Source organism: Neopelma chrysocephalum, unplaced genomic scaffold, assembly GCF_003984885.1.
Source record: "Neopelma chrysocephalum unplaced genomic scaffold, ASM398488v2 Primary Assembly neopelma1_66, whole genome shotgun sequence".
NCBI classification, from domain to species: domain Eukaryota; kingdom Metazoa; phylum Chordata; class Aves; order Passeriformes; family Pipridae; genus Neopelma; species Neopelma chrysocephalum.
Window position 1 is genome coordinate 12,354,924 of NW_020897725.1, and position 27,418 is coordinate 12,382,341.

A 27,418-nucleotide genomic window follows, 5' to 3' on the forward strand; every position below is an offset into this window, starting at 1 on the left:
CATTCATTCTCAGGTTGGTAAAAGGTTAGGTCTTCAAAGTCTCAAACCTAATGTAATATTTGTTAGCTCAGAATTATTAATCAGGACAAACAACAATATCAAAATGTTCACTTGTCAAAAAGTAGGAGGCAAGGGAGGCATCCTGGAAAGGTTTCCCTAACTATTTGTGAGTGTATTTTACCCTGAAGGCAAAGGCCTGAATTGGTCTGTCTGGTTTCTCCCTTTAAATACAGTCAACATGAAAGAACTTTGGGGAAGAGTATCTAATTTGTCAACAGAGCTAACAAAGTATGAAGAGCTGAGTCCACAGGGCATATGTGAGCACACAGTTGTGTTTCAGGCAAAGTGGTTTTCCAGGAAAACTTCAAGGCAGCAGTGAATTTTAATTTTACATAATTATTTTCAGGGTGGGTCTAGAACTGTTGCAATTTTACATTTGAGTCTATAGATATGTGCATAAATAATATGTATATACACACAAAGTATGTGCCATGATGGGACAGTTCAAGGTAGCAAACAAAACCACTGTGAAACACTGCATAGATTTTTTTTCCCAGATAATGTAACTATCTCCATCCTTGCAAGTGTTCAAGGCAAGGTTGGATGGGGCTTGGAGCAACCTGATCTAGTGGAAGGTGTGCCCCTGTCAGGGAGGTTGGAACTAATTTGTCTTTAAGGTCCCTTCCAACCCAAGCCACTTTGTGATTCTATGATCTGGAGATTATTTTTTCCTATAATGTGACAAAAAAGACTTTCCAGTCATTCAGGTTCTATAGAGTTACCAAAAAAAAACCCCAAAAAACTGACTTTAAAATGGTCTTTCTTCTATATTCCTACTAAACTCCTATGATAAGTGAGAAACAGGAAAGCTCTGAGCTATGAGCAAATTAAACAAGTTTTAGTTGGCTGGTTTTGCTTTAGAGTGCAATTTATTTTACACTAGTGTCTTCATCCTGATTTATACTGAGAAAATGCATGATATAAAAACCCTTCAGGTTTGGAATATTTATCAGGAAAAAGATAAATCCTTAGTATCACACTTTAAAATGATTTTATGGGCTTAAGCAAATGAGACTGTATATTGTGTTGTCAAAAATCTTCATTCCACTGCATTAAGTAAATACATTGTATACTTCACAAAGGTCCACAAAATAGTATTTTAAAAGCTATAATAATCTGACTATGGAACAATTGCTCATCATGTGATTTACGCCTAATAACAGTAACAAGCCTGTGCAGCCCCATTCATTAGAGGATAACACAGCACTCAAAACAGTCATTAAGCCTAGTAACTATTGTTCTTTCATCCTTTTCTATAGCAGAACAGTAAGTAAATTATCTGAGCAAAATTATCTGGTTAAAAGTAGTCTGTTACCATTTAATTTCATCATTTAAAAAGTCAACACTTAGCAGAACAGAGATACAGCAGTTACCTGTATCACATCAGCAGAAGACAGATATGTCAGTCTGATCTGATAATATGAGACACATCACTGTCAGAGCTCATAGAATCTTAGAATGGCTTGGGTTGAAAGGGATCTTAAAGATTATTTAGTTTCAACCTCCTGGCCATGGGCAGAGACACCTTCCACCAGATCAGGCTGCTCAAAGCCCCGTCCAATCTGGCCTTCAACATTTTCAGGGAGGGGGCAGACTGACTTCTCAACCTCAGGCTCAACCTCTTACGTTCTCAATTCATTCTGTGACATTGTGTTCAAGCAATGCCTTCACACAAATGGAGAACTGAAGCAAAGATGTATCAAGTCAAAGCATGAAACCCAAGGAAAACACTCTACAGGTTCATCTTTCCTCTCTGACACTGTGTTCTTTGCACAGTATTTGACAAGGTTTAGAGTCTCATGGTCATTTGGTAAACGACAAGATCTTGCTGGAGTTAAGGGAAGCTGAACAATGCTGAACACTGCATTTTGCTTCAAGACCTCTCAGCACTCTCTGTCTCATGCACTGACAAATTTGGGCACTAAGTAAATTGCCAGAAAGACCTTTGCTTCCCTTTGCCTGCTCTAAATATTAGAAGATATTGACCTCCAGCCCTGTTTTCCTTGAAGGAGTTCTGAGTTATTTTCTAGTCATTATGAATCAGATAACATAAATCACACCTAGACCCCATGGCAGCTGGTATTATACTGCTGCACAGTCAAACCAGATGATTCTGCGAAGGAATAATCCAGTGAAGCCTTATCCAGCACTGACTTCTCTGTGCCTCCTCCTAACCATGTTATGAATTATGCTCATGCACAGAGGCCACGGATGAGATTAGAGTCCAGCTGTCCTGAATGCTTTACAAAACATCACAGGGGGGAAAATGTAAATGTTCTTAGATGCTTTTAGACTAAAGAGAAAAAACTGCCAAGGAAAGCACAATTTTAACTTTCTCATTACAAATAGGGAATAGAGAGATCAAGACTAGTCAAAATTTTTAACATCTTTCCCAAAATTTTACCACTTTTCCATCAGACCTCTAGTGCTTTACCAAGGGAAGAGGCCGGTGTCAGAGTTTGTAAATCTTGTAAATCCCAATTTCCATCAGCCCAGGACAAAAAACTTTAAATTAAATTATCCTCTCTCCTTTTTCCGTCCAGTAAGCAAATTGTATGAGAGAACTCAGCAGAGAAATCTCCTCTGCCTTTCCACAGACATCTCTGTGCCCTTTACCTGATCAGGGGCTGGTGTAGTGCCACCAGGGATGCATGGACTGTGACAGAGATCACTGACAGGTGGAAATAGTCAAACATGACAGGGACATGGTGGTGCAGACCTCGCCGGGGGTGGAAGTGGAGACACAGTGTTCGGCTGCTGATCATGGGAATCGCTGGAACATCCCTCAGCCTGCAAGGGAAAGAGGTTTAACAAGGGTTAGTGAAGGCCCGAGTTGTCACAGCTGCTACAGGCAGCAGACTGAGAGATGGCTTGAGGTGTGAAATTTATCACTTCCCAGCTTCTTAAGGGGTAAGATAACTGAGGAGTGTCTTGCGTTGTACTTGTGCCAAGCATAAATATAAATATTAATATAGATATAGCTAATATAAATAGAAATTAAAGAATAAATAACATATGTAGAGTTATATGAATGTACTGTATAAAAAAAAAAGAATAGGTGCAATGCAGTTCCGGTTTTCCCTGCTAATTGCCCTTGATGTCCATGTAGCCACTAGCTCTGGGGACATAAATAACTAAGTAACAGAAGCAAACGCATTTAGCAAAATGTTCAGATTATTTGGGTGGTCCTAGATGGGACAGCTTACTACTTATGATTTTCTGTGCAAGAACAATCAGCCCAGGCAATCTGTGAGAGTTAAAAGCATTCCTGTGCCAGACACAGCTCAAAATATCCAGAGTGCCTTTCCCGATTGTTGTTCTGAAAAAACTTTTTGGAGGAGGCCAAAAACCAAAAGAGTAGGTCAAGTAACTGCAGAGAAACAGTACAAGTTGGATAGCTTCTCCTTTTCTTTTTTTTTTTTTCAAGTAAATGAAAGTCAAGACTTTAATTTAAAGTTTGTTATAAGTATTCCAGAATAACTATCCTGGTGTGCAGGCAACCACATGACACCTCAGTCACAGCTCAAGAGACTGAGCTGTAAATCTGGAGTGTGCCTCATCACATCCTTCCAGTGAAAGTGAAACTTCCAGAGAGGAATTGTTTTACAGCATTAAAGACCCTTCTGAAGCCAATTGTTTTCCAGAACTATGAAAACCTAGGATGAGATGGTTGTGTATGGCACATGGTTAGTCCCAAGTTTCCATAAGCTTTGCAGAATATTTTTTTCTAAAAATCACTACTTTTGTTTATAGTAAATCAGAATAATCTTTAATGTTATAACAGAAATTAAATGCAAGTGTTGGAGCACAATTTCATAACTTCCAGTTATTTTTATTCCTGGCTATCATTTAATGTTTTCTTTTTCTCTCTTCAAGACCCATCAGCACTAAAGGTCCAATCCCACCTGCATGAGAGAAAAAATTTTCACTTTTTGCATCTTGAAGATAACAGAAACATGTTCTTAAAATTTGTTTAAGTTGTCTGTGGCTATGAATAAAATCCCATGGGGACAGTCGCAGCATGAAACACAGCTCAGATCATTTCCCTACACTCCTACCCCCTACAAACCCTGCTCAAGTCATTGGCAGACTTTTCCCTGATTCAGTGAGGCTGAATAATATCTGGGGTCATGCTTCCAGCTATGTCTCAGGAAGGGATGTTACTCCCACTTCACCTAAGATTATAGGATCAAATGCAGTTAGACAAAATCAAATTCAATGGGAAGACTCCTTCCTCTTGAGAATATTGAGGCAGCTTTGGTTCTTAATAGGAGAAAAGAGCTTAGCATGTTCATACTCCTGTCTTCAGCCAGGAAATACTTCATTGCCTCCTGAGATAAGTACATTCCTGAACCACAGCCCCTGCCCACCTGCAGGTCGATGATGATATTCCCTTTAACAGCAGCAGAGACAGAGCAACACTTATAACCTTTGAAAATACTTACACTTAAAGGAAGAAAAATGTTGTTCCTTTAAAGAGGAGCATGAGATACACTTTTCAAAGCACAGAGAAGAAACAGAAAAACTTCAGCACTGAGGTAAAGGGAAGACTTATCAAAGGTATCCCTTTTTACAAAGAACTCTCATTTTATCAAAGTAATTTCCCAGTTGAACAGAGCCCCACATTACCAACTGAGCTTCAAAACAGCACTTACTGTTGTTCACTATCAGTAAAGTGCAGGTCCAGCTTGAGCTGAAAATCTGCCTCATTCAAAGCATCTTCCACCTACAAAAAGAGGAAGACAAGGTTACCTTTATAAATTGGCACCTTCAACATAGAAGGCAAAGGTGGGTGGGTTTGTCTGATAAGAGCAAAAATATGCAGCAACAGCAGCACCCCACCATAGAGGCAGAAAGAAGCAAATGTGACAGTGAGTTGAGGTAATTGCTGAAGGTGTCAGAGGGAAGCAGAGCAGTCAGAGGTGTTATCTGCTCCTGGGTGCCCTGTCATGTCAAGAAAATCACTCCAGACAAGAGTAACCAGAGTGCACAGAGCTCTGCATTTGTTGGATCCTTGCTCTTTGCACACCAAGAGTCAGAGGAGCATTTCTGAGGCTGCTCTCCCTCATTGAGTGAGTCTTCCTTTGAGTTGTCTTGTCAGCTGAATGACAGCAAGGACTGGGTTTTCTTGGATGAGAAACAGCCATGAATCCTTCTGGTTACCTACCTGTAACTAATTCAAGGGACAAAGTTTACAGCTTAAAGCAATCAGAAATAGCTTAAATAATTCTGGCAATTTCTGACCTCCTATCATTAGCCTTTTACTTTGTTTCTCAACAAACTAAGGTTTTCTTGCCTCCTGGTAACCCTTTCTTGCCCTACACAAATTTGTGGAGGAAGTTTGCCATTGATCCTCATCTAGACATTTTTTCTTTCCAAAATTCAAAGGCTTTTGTTGTTTTTAAAGCTTCAATTAACAGAAGTTTAACTGTTCCCTTTGTTGCAGGGTCCTGAGCATGGCTGTACATGGTAGGATTCTGCTTACCAAAAACCACTGAAGATACCATGTGTTACTCACCGGTACATTCATCTAACTCATCTAATAGGTCCCACTAGTAAAGTTACCCTTCTTTTATTGTCAACAAAATAGTTTAATTTGATTTTTGGAAACAATACTGGAGCTGCCAGTTCATTACCTTCATCTGTAAAGAGCTACATTGGATAACACGTCCCAGCTTGGCACAGTTAAAACAACTCTAATCAATGCAAATAAATAAATTAGAATGGGAAAAGGATTAAGCTGATCAGCACTTTATCCTTCACTCTTTTGAAATGTCTTTTTTTCCCCAAGAAAAGTAGGGTTATTAGAATAAAAAAAAAATAATTTCCATCAACTGAAATGGAAATATGAACCAAAAAAATACACATTTTATAACCAAAATATTCTTTCACTGTGAATGTAAGCATCCTTTATTGTATGCCAGAATATAGCAGGAGATGCACAGGAATGCAGGTGGAAAAGTGAAGTTATTGACTGGAGACATGGTATTATAAATACAACTTATTTTTACCCCATTTTTGCCAAAAAAGGTGAGGTGAGATGTTTGGGTTCTGTCTTCTGTCACTGGAAAGCAACAAGCAGATGCACACAGTGAGCTGTTCCATCCTTACATGTTGGAGAAGGACAATTGATTTCTGTTTGTGCCTGTCTCTTCCGAATAATAATAGACAGAGCCTAGAGAAATATCTTGGTCTAGATACACTTGCATGTTAGATGGCTTAAATTAGGCAAGATTAATTCTACTCTTCAAAGCTGATCATCACCTTCTTAACAGATCACACCAAAAATGCACTGAAGGCATCAGAGGCATGTAGCCTGCCCTGACAGGTAGGATCCATAAAATATATAACATGAACTATGTTTAGCTGGGCTTTCCAAAGGTGAAACTGCATCTACAATGTGCCATTCCCTGAATTGAGAGTCAGGGATTGATTGTGCTTTGACAAAATTATCAAAGATGTAAAACATAATCCCTTCTGCAGTAATGTGGTATTTCTTCCAGCATGGCCACAGGCATGGAGATGTGAGGAGACAATTCCCACTTCTATTTACTGAAAATCTGCTTTCTCTTTTGTGATTGTCTCAAAACACCTGGAAATGTGCCTTTTATAAGAAAAAAAAACAACTAAAAAATAAAAAAAGACTTTTTTCCTTTTTAATGACTTGTTGTCACTAAAAATCACAGTTGCTGGCAGTTGCCAAGAAAATAATCATTACTGAAGCTACAGTCTGAATTTAAACTAGGAATTCAGTGTAGTGCTTCAGACAAAGCAAACCTCCTCCTCTAATAAAGGGGATGAAATTTTGGGTCTGTGCCTAATACTGCTGAGCACCTGCAACTGTCACTGAGATCTAAGACTGTGTTCAAAACAAGTTCAATAGCTGGTGACACTCACTCAAAACACCTTGAGGCAACGAGCAGATGTCTGAGAGACTGAGATACTCATCACTGCATGGGGTCATGCAGTGAGCTGCATACATAGGGTATTTTTAATCCCAAAACTGTATTGGAATCAGACTGCTCAGAACAATGCAAAACCCCATACAAAATCAATCACAGTTCTCATTACAGGGATGTTTTCCTTTTTATACTGGGCATGTAAATATTAAATGAAAATTGGACAGCTGCTCAAAAGCTGATCTCTTTATGAGAAAATATCATTAAAAGACTTATGCACAGGTTGAGATACAACAGAATTATAGTAATCATGTGACATGTTACTATACAGCTTTGATATTTGTTGGACTTTCCTCTGGTTTCCTTTTTTTTTCACTTATTAGAGACATAGGTGAATAACATCCTTTACACAGGAAAACAACAAAATGGCCTTTCCATAGCTCATACAGAAGAGGAACTGAAATTTCTATCATTCCTTTGTCTCCTGTATGAAAATAATATTGTCCTTATATGAAATATTTGTTTCTTATTTTAGCACTACGGTTTTGTCCACAGTTATCCTTTACAGACTGTACAATTTTCCAAAAGTTTGATTGACTATCTATTTTGTTTTTTCTCCTGAAAAAAAGTTTTGAATTTTCACACCAAACTCCTTAAGAAAGTAGCCGGAAAAACTTATCTGGAATATAATTAGCATTTGACTGGTTAAGCTAAGCAACGTCCTCCCAAATACTCTGTGAAGGGTCTTCCAGTGTTTTTTATATTGTTTTTTGACCTTTTAGTCGTGTTAATGATGAAAATCACAACTTTTGAAAGAGAAAATAAAGATCCATCCCTGGCAGTGTTCAAGGCCAGGTTTTATGGGGCCCTGAGCAACCTGGTCTAGTGGAAGGTATCCCTGCCCATGGCAGGGTGCAGGAACCAGATGATCTTTCAAGTCCTTTCCAACCCAAACCATTCTATGATTCTATGATCTGTGTTTTTAGGAATAAGTTCATACTAAACAACGAATATTTTTCTGTTCTGTAATATTCCTTACACCCAAATTTCCACCTTGGGCCTCATAGCTTGTGCAAAAGCACTCTATATTCATCTGAGTACACATAATTTTCCAGAAGGTGCTGCCAAAAGTTCAGACTCTGAACTAACCTCTGCCTCTCTTGCCAAAGGACTGTACTTACAGAGAAATGCATTTTATTAAACACTGTTCAGAATCTGCACAACAGAAAGTATTTTCACATGAAAAGTAAAATTATTTTATACAATAAAAAGTGTATACAAACCAAAGTACTCCAATTTCTGTTGAACTGGACTGGAATCAAGTGCATCATTTCAGTTTTGCATTCTAATTTTTCAAGTTTACATTTGCATCTTGGGCTTAGCTTTTAAGCTCTGCAATAATACTTATTACTGAAGCTTCCCGCATTCTTGTGATGTACCTCCCTGATATTTAAACATTTAGCCAGAGTGTCAGATTGAATGATCTGGATGTCCCAGCTCACTTAAATTTCTCTGGAAAGTACAAATCTAATACCTATCCCAGATTGCCTCACTCTGTCCTCTCCCTGCTACTAAATTGTTCCTGAACAGGGCCAGCAAGCGAGGAGCCCGACAAGGTACCTGTTTCATTGCTTGACGAAAGAGGCAAAGCTTCTTCTCTAACAAGAATGAAAGCAAGAGCTTATGAAAATAAATTAGACTTCTTTGCAACAATAAAGGCTGCCTCAGCAATATTGTTTCCTGTGAATTCAAAAAGCTGCTGTATGCTGGGATAATATAGAGAAAGGCATCTAAAAAACCGGAGAGTTGTAAAGCACCATTTATAAGGTGAAAGGCATGGTCAGTGCCACTTCTTGGCAGATAACTGAGGTTTCTTCCATTCAGTGCCAGACTAAAAAAAGATGTATTTACATATTAAACTTATCTAGGGTTATGCTAGAGGACAGGGGGGAAAAGAATTGAAAAAACTCAGTAGCAAATAATCTAATCTGGACATCCACATTGGGTTTTGTCATTTAGGGGTGTTTTGTCTGAGCCTATCTCAGCAAACTATCTCATCAGCAAAACTAGCCAAGCATCAAGAGAAGAAAGCACATTGCTCCCTTATTATGACCATATGAACTCAATACTTCCATTACCCAAATTAGCTCCCTTGTCTACTTGTCATAACTTCCATTCACACTAAAAACATTGAACAGAACCTTCACCCTCAACCAAGAAAACTAACCATGGCACATAACTGGCACAAAAAAGGATTCACATCTGTTGTGTTTTAAATAAATTAAGAACTATGAACAGAGATAATATTTAAAACACTTCAAAAATCTCTGGGTGTCTTGCCAAAACCAGATTGCAAGGATTTCAGCCAACACAGGAGATTATGTGACAAAGGTGTAAAGCTGTCTCTGAATAGTTGTGGATATATTTGTCTTTTTCTAATCATGGTGCCCAGTGGAGTGGCACACTTCTGTCTCTCTCACATTTATATCAAATTTGTAAAGTTGCATAGGACAAGACATCAAAGCTGAAAAAAGAGGCCTGGGAACATTAAACAGAGGTAAATCGTGCTAGTCTACTCAATACACAAAAATTTTTACAGACCTCTATTTTTTGTATTTGATCCTTTAGAGTGTCTTCAGCAACTCATCTGGAGCAACAGACCCATTTATCCTCTTATTCTACATCAGTGAAAACCCAAAGCAACTTCATAATGCAGAAAAATGGAGTTTGTGAAAAACCATTCTGTAAGTACGGAATTGGGCCTCTTGCCAAGGGGTCTCCTGTGAAAAGTCAAGTGTCTGCATGGAGCACATCAAGAGTCAGAATGAGTTTTAGCTGTGAGGAGTCTCGCGGACTTTTATTTCTTTTGCATTTTGTGAGGTGCACAACTTTCCTGAATAATAATGCAAAAATCATCAGAAATCATTCGTGCTCAACACAATGGAAACTGCTATAATTTGAAGGGAGGGATGTTTAATCAGAGATGTTCCACACAGGAAGGATAAAATTAATGTTTGAATAAGCATGTTGGGACATTTTCCTAACAAATATTGATAAACTTGCATTTAGTAATTTTTCATACAAGCACAAACCAACAATTCTAGGGAGGAATAAATTGAAGAAACTATCTTAAAAAAAAAAAAAGAATCAAACCAAACCAAAACTGCAAAAAAGAAAGTGGGAGAGAAAAAGAAGCACATTGAGCTTAAATTAGGTTCTCAAGCTGTTTTAATTTTGATCTGTATATAACACATATATATGGGTTGAAATAGGACAAAAGAGAAATATTAAATCTCTTCATGACCAAATAGAAAGTTATACAAGGAAAGACAGGTGAGTGTCTCTGGCCCCAAGTTCAATACACAGCACATAATTCACACTGGCTGTGAATTATAGCACCTATTTTTGATGATATGCTGACTTTGCAAAGATACTGACGTGTCTCTCATCATCATCACTTAGGGCACTTATAAATGTCATGCATTTTCTGCCAGTCCTTGGGCTGGCAAAGCACAGCTATGACACTTTAGGACAGACCTGAGTGCCATTCTACTACGACACTTTCTCCCCTTGCTATTTAAGACCCCAGTTAAACAGTATTCTCCATTAACAAAGATTGCTCCTCTCTTGTAGCTCCTGGCAAGGAGCCACTGGAAGACATTTTCATATCAGTAAGAGTAAGTCATAGGTGCTCTACAATTTGGGTGGCTCAGATGCTGTACATCCCTGTTGGCTGAAGGAGTAAATGGAAAATGGGGAGAAGGATCTCAGTATGGACCTATTCTAGCTGAGGTACAACAGAAAGCAAAGAGGTTGTACATGGATTATAAGGAAGGGTAAGCTTGACAGCACTTCCACACACTCCTGCAATCAGGAGCACTAAGGAGAAAGGTCAGGAGACCTCTGAGCAGTGGAAAGGGACTGGGCAGCTGTAGCAAAAACCAGTGACAAGAGAGAGGAGGAGAAGATAGTGATAATGGAAGAAGAAGCTGGTCCTGGCAAGATGCAGCAACTTCCCAGTTTTCTCAGGTGGGATTGATCTACACAGCTATGTAAAGTGAGCGATCTAGTGCAAAAATCAACAAATTATGGTTGAGACACTTGAGTTTCTGATATACTAATTTACCAGAGTATGTCAACATCCTACTGCACTGAAAAGATAAAGTGTAGTCTACTCTTTATAACAGGCACAATGCAGGGGGTTTATAGTGTCAGCACTTCCAAAAAAACAAATCACAACAGACATCTTCATCAACACAGGTATTGATGGGTGCAGGACAGCCAATCTCCTCCTAGGGCAGCTGATGGTATATTGGGCAGATGAATTGTGCCTTTACCTCCAGCAGCTACACTGCTGAGACATCTGACAGCACATGGACCTCATGACAACTTCTTAAATGGAATTACCTGTGCAAATGGAGTTACCTAAAGTTAGGTAAGAGGAATCCCAGCCCTCCTGGTTTTCATGTGCATCCCAAAACAACTCACCCTTTCGCCATCCAGAAGCAGGTGCACTCTGAAGTTCATTGATTCATTAAGAATGATCTCTTCATTTCTGTACAAAATCTGAAATATTCTGCTGTAAACGTTGTTTTCATGAACGCAGGCTGAACAAAGGCTGGAATCACCTGCACAAAACACAGACAGATTCCTGGTGTGATTTCTGCAGGGAGATTACTTTTTCTCCTGTGATTTCACTTGAGGATTATCTAGGTAGTACTCGTAATTAAACATAGCATTCTCAATAATTAATGATAGTGGAGCAGACTCTTATTGTGAGTTTCAGGTTCCCAAACATGATATTTAAAGAAAACTAATGTTAAACTGTAGGCAGTCTGAATTTCAAAATGGGAATAGCTGATCCTGTGACAGCACTTACCCTATTAACATTATTTCTAAAAAAAGCTAAAGCTTTAAATGTATCCTAGAGAGGTCTGCTACCCAGCACCATGAGGACTGTGGGTGTTCACCCGGGAAATTTCATCTTTTATCTGCAATGGGCATCTTTCAGAACAGGGAGTGTTCTTAAGAGTGAGTTTTTGTGTCATCTCTGGTGCTCCCAGAAGTTACTACCTGGGAGCAGATCTCAAATGTAGAGACTAGAAGTGCAGAGGGATCTTAAGTTAAAATACAGAAACATAAAAAAGTAACCATTTTTCTAAGAAGCCTGTGTAATCCTTCAAGCCCTTGACACATGAGAAATGTCAATTTGGTCCATAAAACTGGGATAAATTCAAGGAACTCAAGAACCAAAACCCTAAGCTTCTCCATATCAAATTCAGCCAACAGCTTCACCTATGTGATGTATCACATCATCACCAATGAACATCACATAAACTCAGGTGGGATTTATCCTCCCTAAGCTTTAGGTGCCTCCAGTGTATGTATTTTGTTTTGGTTACAATCAAGCTTATGGAATTTAGGACATCATTAAAAAAAAACAAAAACGTGCCTGCTTTATAGTGCAGCAAATTTTTGCTCCAAGTCCACTGTTTGTTGAGTAATCCCTCTTTCACTGAGAGGAAAACAGTGTGACTTGCTTAACTGTACAAACCCACATTGGAGGCAACAGCATGTTCTACAGCGAATACCTTCCAGAGGAGCCTGTAATGACTGTGTGAGTTTTTAATGAACAACTGGGCAACAGACTTAGGTACTTTCAAGTTGTGTCTTGGCTGTTAATCAGAACCCCCTGCTAATTCTACTTTCATAGTCCCAGAGCAACAACTTGCAGCAAAAATTACTCAGGGCTGGTTTTATCCTTTTCCAGCATTCAGTCCTGTAGGAATCTGAGCTTTTGAAATTCAGCAAATGGTATTTTGGAACTCTCCCAAAGAGGTGTGCTTAAAACAGGTGTACCAGAACCAGTCATTCAGAAAGAGAGACGTAAAGACAGCCAGAAGGCACATGCTTTTTAGAAAGTATAGTTTTTCAGAAGGTACTTCTAAGAATTTGGAGTTCTGTAGAATTGTTTTGAGACTACGAGCAGTGGTAAGATAAAAGTCCAGGTCAGAAAATCTTAGGTTTGTCAAGAGTTTCTCAGGAGTTTCAAATCAGGACAGGTCTATTCTGCTCTGCCAAAGCTGCTTAGCTAAAGCTACTGAAGTTTTGCTTTTCAATGCAACAATTGTATGTAATTTGCAATCAGAGGTCAGTGAGTCAAGACTGAGGGAGAAGAAAAGATTTCCTGAGGTAAAGGTTGGTTAGGGGGAATAAAAATAAAAGAACAGAATGGACTTTAAAGCAAAACAAACAAACAAACAAACAAACAACAACAAATGTACTAAAGGTCCTGGTAGACAAGTGAATGGAGTTTTGTCATTAAAATGATTAGTTCTGTGGTGCCAGTCTACTGGAACTGGAATAACCTGGACAAAGAAATATCTATTAAAAAAAAAAAAAAAATCAACCATATGGGGCAGAGTTGATTAAAGGCCAATAAGACCAATAAGACAAATAAACTTGAGTTAATTAATTAGCAGAACCATAGTGCTGTCATCCAGACTACACTCATACCATTTTTCTATTACTGACTTTCACTAAGCACACCCAGGAACAGCCCAAGTGTTTCATCCAATTATTGTCTTCCCATCATCCATCCTGCACAATAGTTATGCATAAAACCAGGCAGCCTAGAAAAATACATATTTTTTTCGTGTGCTACACCAGTTAGACTAAAATGTTTCAGCTTGATTAACTCTTCAAAAGCATATAGCCATATTTATTTTAATTAAACCTCATGATATTAGAGACACTGCAAAAATCATATTAAAGGTATTCTTGTTCCTAGCTGGCAGACAAAGGAAACTTTATGTTATTTGATTTGGATATTGATATACTGGTACTATTCTAGAATGGAAAGTTTAATCTCATTTTCTTTTCAAACACACTCCTGTACAGACCACTCCTCATGTGTAATTACTTTAGGAGCTGCATTTGCAAGGTGGCATAAGGAGTCATTTCTCTTGTTGGAAAGGTCACAGTCAAAGACATGCTACAATGTTTGGGATTGTCTCAAATCAGAGTGAATATGATATTACAGGGCCCAAAAATCTCTCAGTTTTAAGCAGAGACCTACCTTTGCAGAGATCTGCAAATCTACGGCAATGAGTGACTGATCATCCCCTAAATGCAATCTACCCCTGCCTGATTAAATGGCCACAACCAGCTTCTTCCTTTCCTAGATTATGGCATAAAGCTGTAGTAGGGATTTCCTCAGAGGAGATCTTGGCAGTAGGAACATGACTTAGTAATGCTGACAGCAATGCAGGCATCCTGCCTCTCAAGCCAAAGGGGAACAACAACATCCTCACAGCCCTTCGGGCTGCAGTACAACTGGTGTGTTCTGTGTTTTAAGGAACAGGCAGGGACCAGGCTGTATTGCTCTACCTGTGCTTCTTGTACTAAATAAAAGAGGTACCTGCACCAAACATACTCTTTTTTACTCTAATCCATGAAAACATCATCATCCCGGTAACTTTTCCAAACTTTCCCTAGTTCCTGGGATACCTTCTGAAACTCATGTGTCTCTAAAACCCAGACTTGTCTGCTAACAGTGGCAATAAATGTGGCATTTGTCACAGCTGTCACTGTTCAGAGAGGGCTGCTGGCAGAAGACACAGCAGACATCCCCCTGGGTTCAGGAGACATAACAGATGTATCCCAGTGCTCACACAAACACCTCTGTCCTTTAGCACAAAGCACAGGATGGTGTGAGAGAGAAGCTTGGAACCACATCCCTTTCTAGCATAACCTGGGCTATGCAAACAGCTCTGAGCAATGCCTGCACTGCTCAGCAAGCACAGACAGTCCAAGCAACACAGACATAGTGAGTAGGAACTGCTGGGAGCTCTCACTCTCTGGTGAGAGCTGGAGCTAAGACTCTACTGACCTGCATTTAGCTCTTTGTTCTACATTTTCAAAAGCTTGAGCTTTGGTGAACCCAAAAAGGAAAGTCTAATTTTGTGGTAATGAATTTTGGATCAGCAAATTTCCTTGTTAGGAGATTTATCTGGGACATGTGCAGTATTCCTTGAGCTAGAAGGAATCCTGCTTTCCTGTCTCCCCTTCCTAAGTGTCTATTCCATTTACTGCTTATTGTCTTTGTGTTGAATAGGTCTTCAATTTATCTAGAAAGTGAAAGAACTCTCAGAGCTGTAAGAACTATAGCAAGCTCGCAGAGGAGAGTTGTGTTCCACACACATTCAATTAAGAGAATGAGAAAAGCATGTTTATGCATCTCTCTCCTACTGTTCTTTCTATGCCATCCCACCACCACTCCTAGAAGTTCCTTTATAGACTATTAAGCAGTAGCAGTTTTAAAAAGGAAGGGGGGAAAAGGCTCTTTGCAGTTGTGGATACTTTCCTACATAGGCTGCCTGTAAAGTCAGCAAACATATTCTGCTTTTCCGCTCTTTTCATATACAATTTTCTAGGCTTCCTCAGATACACTCTATTCTACCTAATCTTCCCATCTGGAAGTTTCTATAGATGGAGGTTTCTAAATATTATTGCAGCACATCATACAGAAATTACTCATCCCTTTAAAGATTCAGAGAGAGGTTATTTAGATCCTGGAGGCCCCTGAAAACCTGTCCTCAGATAATCTTACAATAAAGGAACTGATGGATAGGTGACCTGTAAATAAATTTGTTACTTATTTCCAACCAATTTAGTGAAAATAAAGAGGATATTTTTCTGATGACCACTGCCAGGAGGAAGGCACTGAGGTGGATGGGGGTGGTGGATGTCTGTGGCAGGTATGCAAAAGTCCCTAAAGAATGAAAATAGAATAGAACAAAACAGAACAGAACAGAACAGAACAGAACAGAACAGAATAGAATAGAATAGAATAGAATAGAATAGAATAGAATAGAAAATAGAATAAAGAATAGAATGGAATAGGATAGGATAGGATAGGATAGGATAAGTTTTGTACAATGCCTCAGAGCATGTGAGAATTGCAATAGGAGACTAGAAAAAAGAAAGCAATTGATGAGAAAATCTATTTTAACATTTTTAAGGAAAAGCACTAGAACCGGAAGGACACCCCCAGGAACCTTAGCCTTGTAGAGAGACATGTGACATTTGGTCAAACCCACTTAACTATAGCTTTAATGTTGGCAGTAGGTATAATTTGATAAAGTTGATAATGAAATCAACTTTAATTGACTATTCTGCTATTTCTGTTTTGAAGGAGTGTGATATGCTGGAACAATTTGCCCTTCTACTTGAAGGCTCCACTGCTACATAAACTGAAATGTTGCCCGGCCAGACAGGCAGCATCCCTCAGCTATGACAGGCACAAGTTTTCTGGATTTTCAAAGGTTCTCATTTGTGTTACTTCCCCCAACAGAACCCTCACACCACTTCCATTCATGTGAGGAGAGGAAGACATTCCTAGGGAAAAGCAGTGGAAGATGTTGATAATATTCTGCAGGTCAGAAGTGTTCCCCTGAACTTTCTAAGATGCTAATATACACAACAAACAGATTAGCACACCTACTCCCAGACTCTAGTGGTCAATTATCCCAATTGTCCTCTCCAGATAATGCAATGTCTTCATTTATCAACTCTGAGCTTTTATAGCATCCTTTCTCTGCTTTCATCATGGCTAAATTTCCTTTAACAGTCCTTTATTTGAATCCTCCTTCACCCACTTTTTTTTTAACCTCTATAAAAATGGTTTGAGAAGTTTCATGATTCTTCTATGTCAATAACTTTTCCACAGAGCAAACAAACAATGAACTCACCTTGGCAGAATCAACAGACAATGGCACACACACATCTCAACCTCTGATTTCTGCCAAGGACAGACTCTGAGATGGCAAAGTCTTGGTATAGCTGAGACTTGATGATGAATGATTTACCCAGAGCCACCTAAGTCACATGAACCCTTGCTGTTTGCAAAGCAATAGGATTGGCTGGCTCTTATGCCCTCTGTATTCTCTTTGGTGTGTAAGTGATTAGAATGCTCTCATCTTGCCAGATAGATTCTTTCCATAATTAAATTTTTGATTGTGCTTCCTCATGTTGTTTCTAACTGCCAAAGAAAACTGGAATAAATGTTAACCAACAACCTTTCTGAGCATCCTGGTCTGCAAACCCAGATTAGCCCAACAGTATTAACCTTTGAAAAATGCTGAAGGTTTGCTCATATTTATTTTTTCAAGGCTTTAAAACATGTAATTGCACAGACTATAACTCAGACGTCTTGCATGAGGTGATGTTCCTGTGACAGGGTGCATCAAAGCCATGAGTGAAAGGCAGTATGTTTTGGAGAGTTTCTGAAGAAAAGTAAAAAGTTAGAAAGGAAGAGGGTTAGAAAAGGAAAGTTAGAAATTCTTCATTACATCACTTTGCATTACTTTTCCAGTACCAACAGGTACTGCAATCATGAACAAAGCCTTGGAATTAGGTCCTTGGTTTATTTTAAAATTTACTATCTTTCTAAGAATAACTTTCAATAATGGTAGATTTCTCTACACAACAAGGAGCATGAGACCTCAATGAAATGTGAAAAACTGTGTTCTCCAGAGGAAACACATTAAAAGCTCTCGCACAGCAAATTTTTCTCCTACACAACTTTTCTTTTAGACTTGTAGTATTTGGCTACACAATGCTGAGAATTGCAGGGGAAAACCACATACTTATACCCCTCAGTTGCCTTCACTTTTAGTATGCTTCAGCTTCTGGGTTTGACAAAGAAAGAGCAGAGACAGGATTGACCCTATTCCGCAGCCCATAGAAGTAAGATCATTTACTACTTTTTCAGTGTAAGGAAGGAGGAAATGTGACAACTCATTACAGTACTTACAGTGCTGCCAGAGGCAAAGAATAAAGAAAGTAATATATTTTTTTATTATTATTCTAAATATAAAATTACAGCTCCAGGCCTTTTAGAAGGATGACTTCAGGTTTATATCCGCTTTCTCTAGAATTATCTCTCTACAGTTTCTTAAGCACTGTGTGAGAGGACTAAACTGAACAGATAGTGCTTACACAGTCAGGAAAAAATCCATATGGAAAACAGATCTAACTTCAGATCTAGCCTCTTTAATGCCATTATCTCTACAGCACTGGAAATTAGATAATTACTCAAATGCTGGCAACTTCTTGAATCTCTCTTGCTGTCTGGGAAAAGCAGTATTATTATGCTGCTATTCAGATAAATGGAAAAGCAGGATACTGCTAAGTTTTTCTTTAATGAAAGAGATGCTCTTCAATAAGGTAGGGAAATCAAGATACTGCAGCTGTACTACAGCTTTACTGTAAATATTTCTTTATAAATAACAGTGCACACTTAAACATCTGTATTCAGCCTAACTCATGGCCACAAGAAGCATATCATAGTCTTTATACTTGCGTTGCCACACAAGAAAATCTCAGAGACATATGACACCTTTAAAGGCAGATGGGTTTGTTTTCCCAGGTCACTCGTGCGCAGACGGATGGAGGGCACTGCAAGGCACTCACTTGGGAATGAGCTGGGAACGTTTTAAAACTTTCCTACCCACAAGCCTTATGCTACCACCCACACAGACATGTTGTATCAGCAGTTCATGTGATCTTTCTTAATCTGTCTCACCGGAAAGCCAACTATTGGTAAATCACAGCAGGAGGCAGTTTAAACTGAGCTGGATGTCCCTGCCCTGAAGAGAGCTGGAAGCAACCACACAGTCTATTGAACAGAGGTGAACAGGGAGGGTGGTAATAAATGGGTGAAGATAGTATTGTAAAGTCATCACAGAATCACAGAATGGTTTGTGTTGGAAGAGACATTAAAAATCCTCTAGTTCTAACCCCCTGACAAGCCCCATCCAACCTGGCCTTGAACACTTCCAGGGATGGGGCATCGACACCTTCTCTTGGCTACCTGTGCCAGTGCCTCATCACCCTCTGAATAAAGTATTTCTTCCTAACACCTAATCTAAAGCTCTCCTCTTTTAGATTACAACTTTTCCCTATTTTCTATCCCCATCTGACCGTGTAAAAAGTCACTCTTCCTCTTTTTTAAATATTCGAAGGTCGTTATGAGTTCTTTTCAAAGCATCCAAAATCTCAGACTGGACTAGCTGTAGCCCACCTACTTGTAATCTGAGTGATCCCTGCAGCACCCATCGTCCTGAGTGGTACATAATCCAAATCTATCTAGTGGATGATTACCTCCCTCATCCATCCTGACACATTCTTGGTCTTCAGCATCTGAAATTCCCGCTAGTCTCACAGAGAGCTGTTTCTTTCACACAGTCCCTACAAAATAGGCACATATTTTCTAATTTCTAAGTTTTCTTGACATCTCAATTCTTCTGCTATTGTCAAAATTCTTAAACCCTTGCAGGCCATACTAATTTTGGTATTTTTTAGAGAAATTAAAGCATGTAAGCATTCCTCAGATGAACAGGATGCCATCTTGCTAGAACCTAAGCAAGCACTGCACTGCAAAATATAAGCAAAGGAGATCAGAAAACCTTGTGCTGTCCTGTTTATCTAACTTGTTTTTTTTCTCTTTACCATCTGTTGGAGCCATATGCTTTCTTAAATAAGAGCTAATTATAGTTCTCCAACAAAACTAATCAAACAGTGGTAACTGTTGTGAACTTCAGCTGGAAATTTCATTTCTTCTTCATAAAAATTCCTCCAAATCAGGTACTAAGAGGGTTGCCTTTCTTTGGTTTTCTGGACTTAGGTACACAGAAGTTATAGCTACATGTTAACTCATGTCTTTGTTAACACATGGAAGAAATTCATAATAAACTGGAGAAATAGTAAGAGACAAAGTACAGCGACCACCAAGCACATTAGGAGGGGTGACTTTGGGACAAGAAGTGTCTGTGTCTAACAAATACCCACTGACATGTACTGTAGCAGCACTCTTGATATTTTGACTTTTCCTTCACGGCCCCTGTGCTGCTGTACTGAGCAAAAGAGAGGAAAGAAACAACCCCATCACAAAATAAACCCGGCTTTTAGCACTGAGGAACTGGAGCAAAGAAGGATCCAACACTAAAATGAAATTTTGGAAGAGAGATTCCAGCCTATTTAGAGAACAATATATCTCCAATGAGTTCAAAAAGGACAAGATATCTCTTTTATGACCAATGGGCATTTGTATAAATGTCTATTTATATAAATGACAATTTGCACTATTCAGGCAAATGTTTTATAGCTGCCTCCAGTGTCAATGTCATTCTGCATTGCTGTGTAATGTGAAAAGAATGAAGAATAAAAATTAATCCAGTCCTAAATATGGCAAATGAAGAGTCGAAGTGCCTTTTCAAAAACCCCAAACACTAAATAGCTCTTTTAGCATCACAAGACTGGCAATTTTAGGCTGTTGTGCTGACCTTCCAGGAAGTTTAGAACCATTCTAGTAAAAATTAAGATTAAAATAAATAAATAAATAAATAAACAAATAAATTAATAAATAAATGGAGAAATAAAATAATATGTTTTAAATTAATTCCTTCCACCCATCAGGCAGGTAGCTATTTCCCATTATAACCACCAACAGTTCTTTGTGTAAATGAGTGGTGCACACAGAGGAAAGAAATCACATCCAGGATTTCATTTCAACTAGTCTATTCCTCTGTTACCAATGGGAAGATTCTCTTCCACTTTTCTCACCCCTGTTCACATGACACTTTGGAGCTGGAGCACCACAAATGTTTAGAGGTCCAAATATGTAAGAGCTGAAATATTTATAAAAATGTGACTATCTGTACTTTAAAGACACTTTAAGCATGGATGTTACGTTAGGACCCACTAATTATTCCCTCAGTGTCTCACAGCATATCTGGCACCATCTCATCAACACAACAGCTACTGAATCAGAAAGAAAAGTCCTCAGTTAAAATCCCAGACCTTAAATCAAACTGGAAATTGAAGTTTTCCCTGATGGGTCTATAACACTTTCAAGTCCTCTATCAGTGGTATAGATTAGGAACTAAATGTTCTTCTAATGTACTATTTCAATGCCTGCTGTGTTCAAGAAGTTAATGGATGGAGGTTGTACGTTACCAAACTTTTATCTTCAGCATTATGGCCAGTTACACTTTACTCAGAGGGTAAAATACTGTGAATTAAATATGTAAAACATTTTGTGACAGTGTAATAAAAAATCCAACAAGAAATCGAATTTGTCAGAAATAGGATGTAGTCTGTAAGATCCCATTCTAAAATAAAAAGCCTGAAGATTTAGAGTGAAGAACTCCAGATTTCCACTTAAAGAAGCCTCCACTGCTGGTGGCTAGTGTTTCTGAAAAGCCAGGCGAGTTATCCAAGTATTTAAATACCAGTTTCTGAACCCCACTCTTCTCACTCTGGATCACAAAAGTAACTACACAAAAAAGGCTTCAAAGTCGTACAGATTTTTGTCTCTTTGCTTACAATAAGCAAGGAGATATTTCACATCCTTTCTATGGTTAATATCCAGAGAGATACAAGAAACCCGATATCTCAGCTGTAGCTGCTGCAGCTGAGCGTCTTTCATTCTACAGGCTCCAGGTTTAATGTATATTGTGATGTCCACGGTGGGTTTGTCACATTCACATCTTCAAAGTGATCCCTCAGCATTATGTTCTTTCTCCGCATTCATCTGGACCTGATCAGATTCCTTGCTCATTCACGAGAGACCTGATCCTACTGCCCAGGTAGTCTCTGATTCTGACACTAGATTTGTTATTCACATACAATGGGAGAAAGGGTAGAAACACATGCAGCTCCTTACCTGCCCATAAAAGGGTGGAAGAACTCTATGAGTTCCCACGGCAAGAAAATGCATAATAAATTAGATGTTCTTCATCTGACCCAAATTCTTTCCATAAATTACTATACAATCTTTGTTCTGGAGGCATTTCACATGTACAGCACTGTTTTCTCAAGGCAAAGAAATACAAACTAGCCTCCAGAAAGGAAGTCAATGTGATGGAGGACTGGCAGAATCAGACCACAGTTATGTCAAGTCCTCATGTTTTCGACACAAATGTCATTGTGACTCCTGAAGCAGATAGGTGCCACTTAGATACTCAAGCAAAACTGTACAAAGACAATTTTATCTGCTTATTAAAGAGGCTAAAGGAATAAAAAATTATCCTAAATATTAACACACATGCCCACGCAAACAAATTGCAGTTCCTTTTGCTGAGAAAGAGTTTTTGTTAAAAATAAAACCAATATCATTATGAAGAAGCTTCCAAATAATTAAACTATATTGCTAATTTGCCACAGGAACTGTTTCCATAAGCCATAAGCTTAATTGAAACCCAGAATGTTTTTTCTGTATGTTTTGTATCCTTTAAATATTCCTTTGAGCAGATATTTTTAAACTTTCCATCCAGCTGAGACACGAGATTTTTCCTTTCCTAGGTCAGCCAACTCTTGCCTGATTAGTGATTTAATTGCTGAACTGTCTATACAGCTCAACACAAAAATACAAGAGAATTTTTTTTCTTATTTATTTGCTTCTCCATTTAGATTCCATCAACCTCTGCCACTGCATCAGTAATTTTTTTTTTTACTTTTTAGTTATGCACATTGTCTCAATTGAAATCCTCTGGCTTCATCTGGATCACACATGCACGTAAATGAGCAAGAGACTGATCTGTCTTTGTCAAGGCATGTCAGGCACAAGCCATTTGGCTTTCTGTCTGGGTTTTCATTAGACTGTATTAATGTTCTCTCTGCCTGCAATGTGCCAAGAGTATCATTAGCTGTTCTCTTTCTTTGGACTGTTGTCGTGTAAGGCTATTCATCGCCTTCAGTCTAAGCTAAGGGTCACTCAAGAAAAGGATCTGTTGTCACTTTCTTAACAGTCTGTCTTTTTATTTGGCAGAGACTTTGCATACACATCATGGTCCTGCAGTAAGATCTTAAATGTACTAAGCAAAATAAAACCAAGGGTTTTGAATCTAATCCCACCCGCAGCAAAACTTCATATAAGACTTTGAAACTGAAAGGGACTAAATCCTATTGACCAAAAAAATTCTTAAGAAACTCCTCACGCTCAAAATTTTTAATGCCTTTACCTCTCCAAGTAAAATAAAGGTGTCAAAAAAATCTTATTACCACCACACTATAGAGACTAAATTTGCACAAAGTTATGGTTGACTGTCCAAGATAATTCTGAAAATCTGTGGTAAAGCTGGGAAGGAACATATAGAATCACAGAATGGTTTGGGTTGGAAGGAACCTTAAAGATGATCTAATTCCAACCTTCCTGTCATGAGCAGGGACACCTTCCGCTAGACCAGGCTGATCCAATCTGGCCTTGAACACTTCCAGAGATGAGGTATCCACAGCTTCTATGTGCAAAGAACTCACCTATAGTGTGAAGAAAACCCTGTACTTACTACCAAACAGACACACTCACTGCCACTCTATTAGACAGCATGTTGTATGGGTATGTGGCTCCACTAAGAGTATCCAGCATCAAGAGATCTGGATTCCTGTGCTATCGCTATCCTTTTGAGAGACATGAAGCAAATCATAAGGCAAGTCTGTGCCTCATTTTCCCACTTATTAATTTCTCTTTCACCTTGTCTCTCATTTAACCAGTCTGCCATTGGAGCACCGAATTTCACTACAATACTCACCACACTGCTCTCAGCTGTTATTCTAATTTGGCTGAGAAATGCTGCTGAGCCTGGGATGTGAGTCCCTAACGGCTTCCACAATGGATAAATTGTGAAGCTATTTCCTTAGATATTTTTTGCCTGGTGACATACTCATAAGTTTTTCTAAAGACTTAATAAAATATTGTCTCTTTTTTTTGGTCCTCTGAACTTAACGATCAACATTCCTAATAATTTTCTGAGTAACAATCCCAAGTGGGATTGGAGACAAATACACCTCCCTCACGTAAACTGACAATATTCAGGGCACAAGATTTGCAAGGTTTGAATTGAAGTTCATTTCCTGAAGGTATTATAACTTCTTACAAGGTTCACAGAAGTTGACAGATGGGACCTCTATTGCAACTGTTTACAGCTCCCTTCCTAGCTTTTAAACTCTTTCCAAATGAATAATAAAATGAATATTATATATTCAAATCGCATAACTTTGGGGAAGAAATAATCCTTTCTGATGCTATATTTGAATTAAGAGAATTCAGTGGTAGGAAAATTTGAGAGAACAAATACTTGAGATCCCTGTTAGAAAATATTTACATAATCACAGGATCACATAATTGTTAGGGTTGGAAGGGACCTCTGGAGATCATCTAGTCCAACACCCCTGCCAAGGCACGGTCACCCAGAGCAGGTGACACAGGAACACGTCCAGGTGGGTTTGGAATGTCTCCAGAGAGGGATACTCCATGCCCTCCCTGAGCAGCCTGTTCCAGTGCTCTTCTACCCTCAATGTAAGGAAGTTCCTCCTCATACTGAGGTAGAACTTCCTGTCTTTTAGTTTATGGCCATTGCTCCTTGTCTTGTCACTGGGCGCCACTGAAGAGTCTGGCACCATCCTCTTGACACCTGCCTTTGAGATATTTATATGTATTGATGAGATTCCCCCCTCAGTCTTCTCTTCTCTAGACTAAAAAAGGTCCCACAGTCTCTCCTCATAAGAGAGATGCTCCAGTCCCTTAATCATCTTTGTGGCCTCTGCTGGACCCTCTCCAGTAGTTCTTTGTCTCCCTTCAACTGTGGAGACCTGAACTGAATGCAAGACTCCAGATGTGGCTTCACGAGGGCCAAGTAGAGGGGGAGGATCACCTTCCTCTGTCTGCTTCCCACACTCTTCCCAATGCCCTCCTGGCACCAAGGACACACTGTTGGTTCAATATTGCACTGGAGTAACCAGTAAAGTACCTATAGAGCAGGGTAAGCCTCAAACTAGTAGAAATAATGTCTCTTCTCTTTTCAATACTTTAACAATACTTTCAATTACTTTTACAAATGCTGGAAACCAAGATGTTGTTTTCCATTACCCAGGGAATAGTGATTTAGGTTAAGTTTCTTCTATGGATATTAAGAAGCAGAAAAATATTACTGTGCATTTTGCATAAGGCTTTTTCACATGCCCATGTCCTTGCAAGGATGGCTGTCCTTCAAAACAAGAGCTATGGGAAATCATGTAAGAGCCCGTGGATATGAATCACGAGGAAAAGACTAAGAGTTAGCTTGTTCTTATTCAAAATTAATAAAGGGAATTTAAAGACTTGATGAGAACTTTTCACACTGGTGAAAAAAATAATTAAAGTATGGGGAAATTGGAAAGCATCCAAAATATACATTTTAGAAACTACAGCTGACATTCAATAGTTATCTATCACATTGCTCTTCCTATGTTAATACTCTTATTCTGTGCACTGAAGTCAGGTACTTCCCCCTGGCACAGTCTACCACAGTCTATGTTTTAAACAATAATTCTATCTGGATAGCAAGAGTTGAGTAAGTAAACAGCAGCAGAAGCTTGTCAGGTTAATCAAAAACAGTAGATGCAATTTTTGCAGACAGTTCTTCAAAAATTTCCATTACGTTGACTCTCTATCCATTTGTGAGCCAGACCTGTAGCGATGGTCAGAGTTGGAAGGTGACAGAGGGAGCTATTCTGAAATCTTTTAACAAGATAAGCTTGAAATATGAGATGTTCCCAGTCAGATAGGTGTCTAACCAGTGTTTTGGGAAGAGTCTGTGCTCCTCCTTTACGTGTGAAGGAGCAAGATTCAGGATGGGAACAGTTCCAGGCATGGAGGAAAGCATACAGCAATTGGCAGGACTTTATTATATGGACCTTACAGTTATCATATGGACTTTACTGTTATTATGTGGTTTCATTGTATTCACACTACACAGTGCACAGCCTGGTTGTGCCCAGGCTTGCCATGAGTTTGCCTGCTGCCTGCTCCCTGCTTCCTCCACTCCTCCCCCTTTTGTCCATGTCCCTATCTTGGTTTGTTCCCCTGCTTGTCTGTCTCATGCTCCGCCCTATGTTCTGGCCCTTTCCCCGCCCGAGCTGACAAAAGACAGGGTGCACACGTGAATAGGGCATTCTACTTGCACCCTTCCTCGTGTCCCATCCCCTCTTTGGACAGCGGCATTTACTTATTAAAAAAAATACAGCTGAGGGACAAAATAAAACCATGGCACCAAATTCTAATCCTGTTATAGTGACAACAGCACTGAACTTGAAACCAGAAACTCTGTGCCAGCTTTATCAGTCTGGGGTACTGAGTAAATTACATGTGACTGGATTAAAGTTCTGCATTCATGTTTCTAAAGCTGGATCATTAATACACACACTCAGTCCTGTTCTATACTCAAATCTGGGCAAGGTTTTCTTGTTCTCTGAAACATTATGCAGGCAACAGACATTTCTGGAGCAAGAGATGGTTGTTAGAAGCTTGGGAATTTTGGAAAAGTGGTCAGTTCAGTAAAATAGCACCAAAAAGTTTTTAAAATAATTAGGTTCTTGGTTTCTTTGAAAAAGAAAAACACTCTTTCTCTGTTTTTGCTTACTTGCAGCTGAAGTTCGACAAAGGATAAAGGCAAGAAGGTTCTTTCCAGAATTGAATCCTGCAGAAACTGTGTCTAAATCAGCCAGAGTTAGGACTGAGCAGCTGACTGAATCCTAATTTCTACAACCAGATGAATAATTTAAAGCACACTAATATCAACACCTGGTAAATGTTTATTTAATCTTGTTTCCTTTTTCTTAATTTCTGCATTTCTCTGGATGAAACTACTCAAATTCAACCGGCTTTCCTTCCTACTTTTAATACAGACTTTGATGTCTTTTTGAGAAAATGCTTTGTCAGGAAAGAAATGTAAGTGCACCATTTTCAACAAAATTTCATGCAAAGCTGGGTCAGCACCTCTGAAGAGAGCTCATGTTGGAACAGCAGCTCTTCCTTCAGTGCAGCTGTGCTTTTCCTGCTTGAGAACACTGTGGAATCATTTGCCATTGGGTCATTTCTGGGGACTCTCAAAAGATGTGCGAAAGAGATTGGTTTCAACTCGAGCCTGATGGTTGAAAAAAACCCAAAAACTCCATACTGAAATGCTTTTCTTTCCTTCCTGCTACAATTAACTAAGATGTTTCGTAATGCTGACTCTCCCAAGCTGAGAATGTCTTTTCCCTTCATGCAGTGGTTGTAAATTAAGGTCTACCTTGCACTCAGATGGTCTCAAAACTTGCAACAACAAGGAGCCCCTGATCATCCGGTGAAAAAAAGGAGACTTAGATCAACTCATCCAGGCATAGCTATTACTCATCCTTCAGGTTTTCACTAAACTCCACCTTTTGACCTTTAAAATCGAGGATACTGCTGAGGTCCCCTTGGCCTGTGCTGAACTATCTTGGCAGATGGAAGTGATACGAAAATCAGGTGCCTTCAAATGTGAGGTTTGGATTAGTGGAGAATAAGCCTTTCAGTGGACTATAAAGTATGTGAGCCTTGTGACTAATCTCCATGGAGGCACTGCTCCTTTTTGAATTCTTTTAGGGAAAGAGGATGG

The 27,418-nt window shown here is 39.1% G+C and overlaps 1 protein-coding gene across 2 annotated transcripts in view; it reads right to left on the minus strand.

The window, feature by feature from the left end:
- Nucleotides 1-27,418, minus strand: part of FAM135B (family with sequence similarity 135 member B) — a 195,756-nt gene that overhangs the window by 61,796 nt on the left and 106,542 nt on the right. For both annotated transcript variants that reach the window (XM_027684433.1, XM_027684432.1), the window contains exons 4-6: nucleotides 11,448-11,587; nucleotides 4,716-4,786; nucleotides 2,677-2,850 (exon numbers count right to left, since the gene is read on the minus strand). In XM_027684433.1, coding sequence (XP_027540234.1) covers nucleotides 2,677-2,850; nucleotides 4,716-4,786; nucleotides 11,448-11,587 — 385 coding nt within the window. The remainder of the gene's footprint in view (nucleotides 1-2,676; nucleotides 2,851-4,715; nucleotides 4,787-11,447; nucleotides 11,588-27,418) is intronic.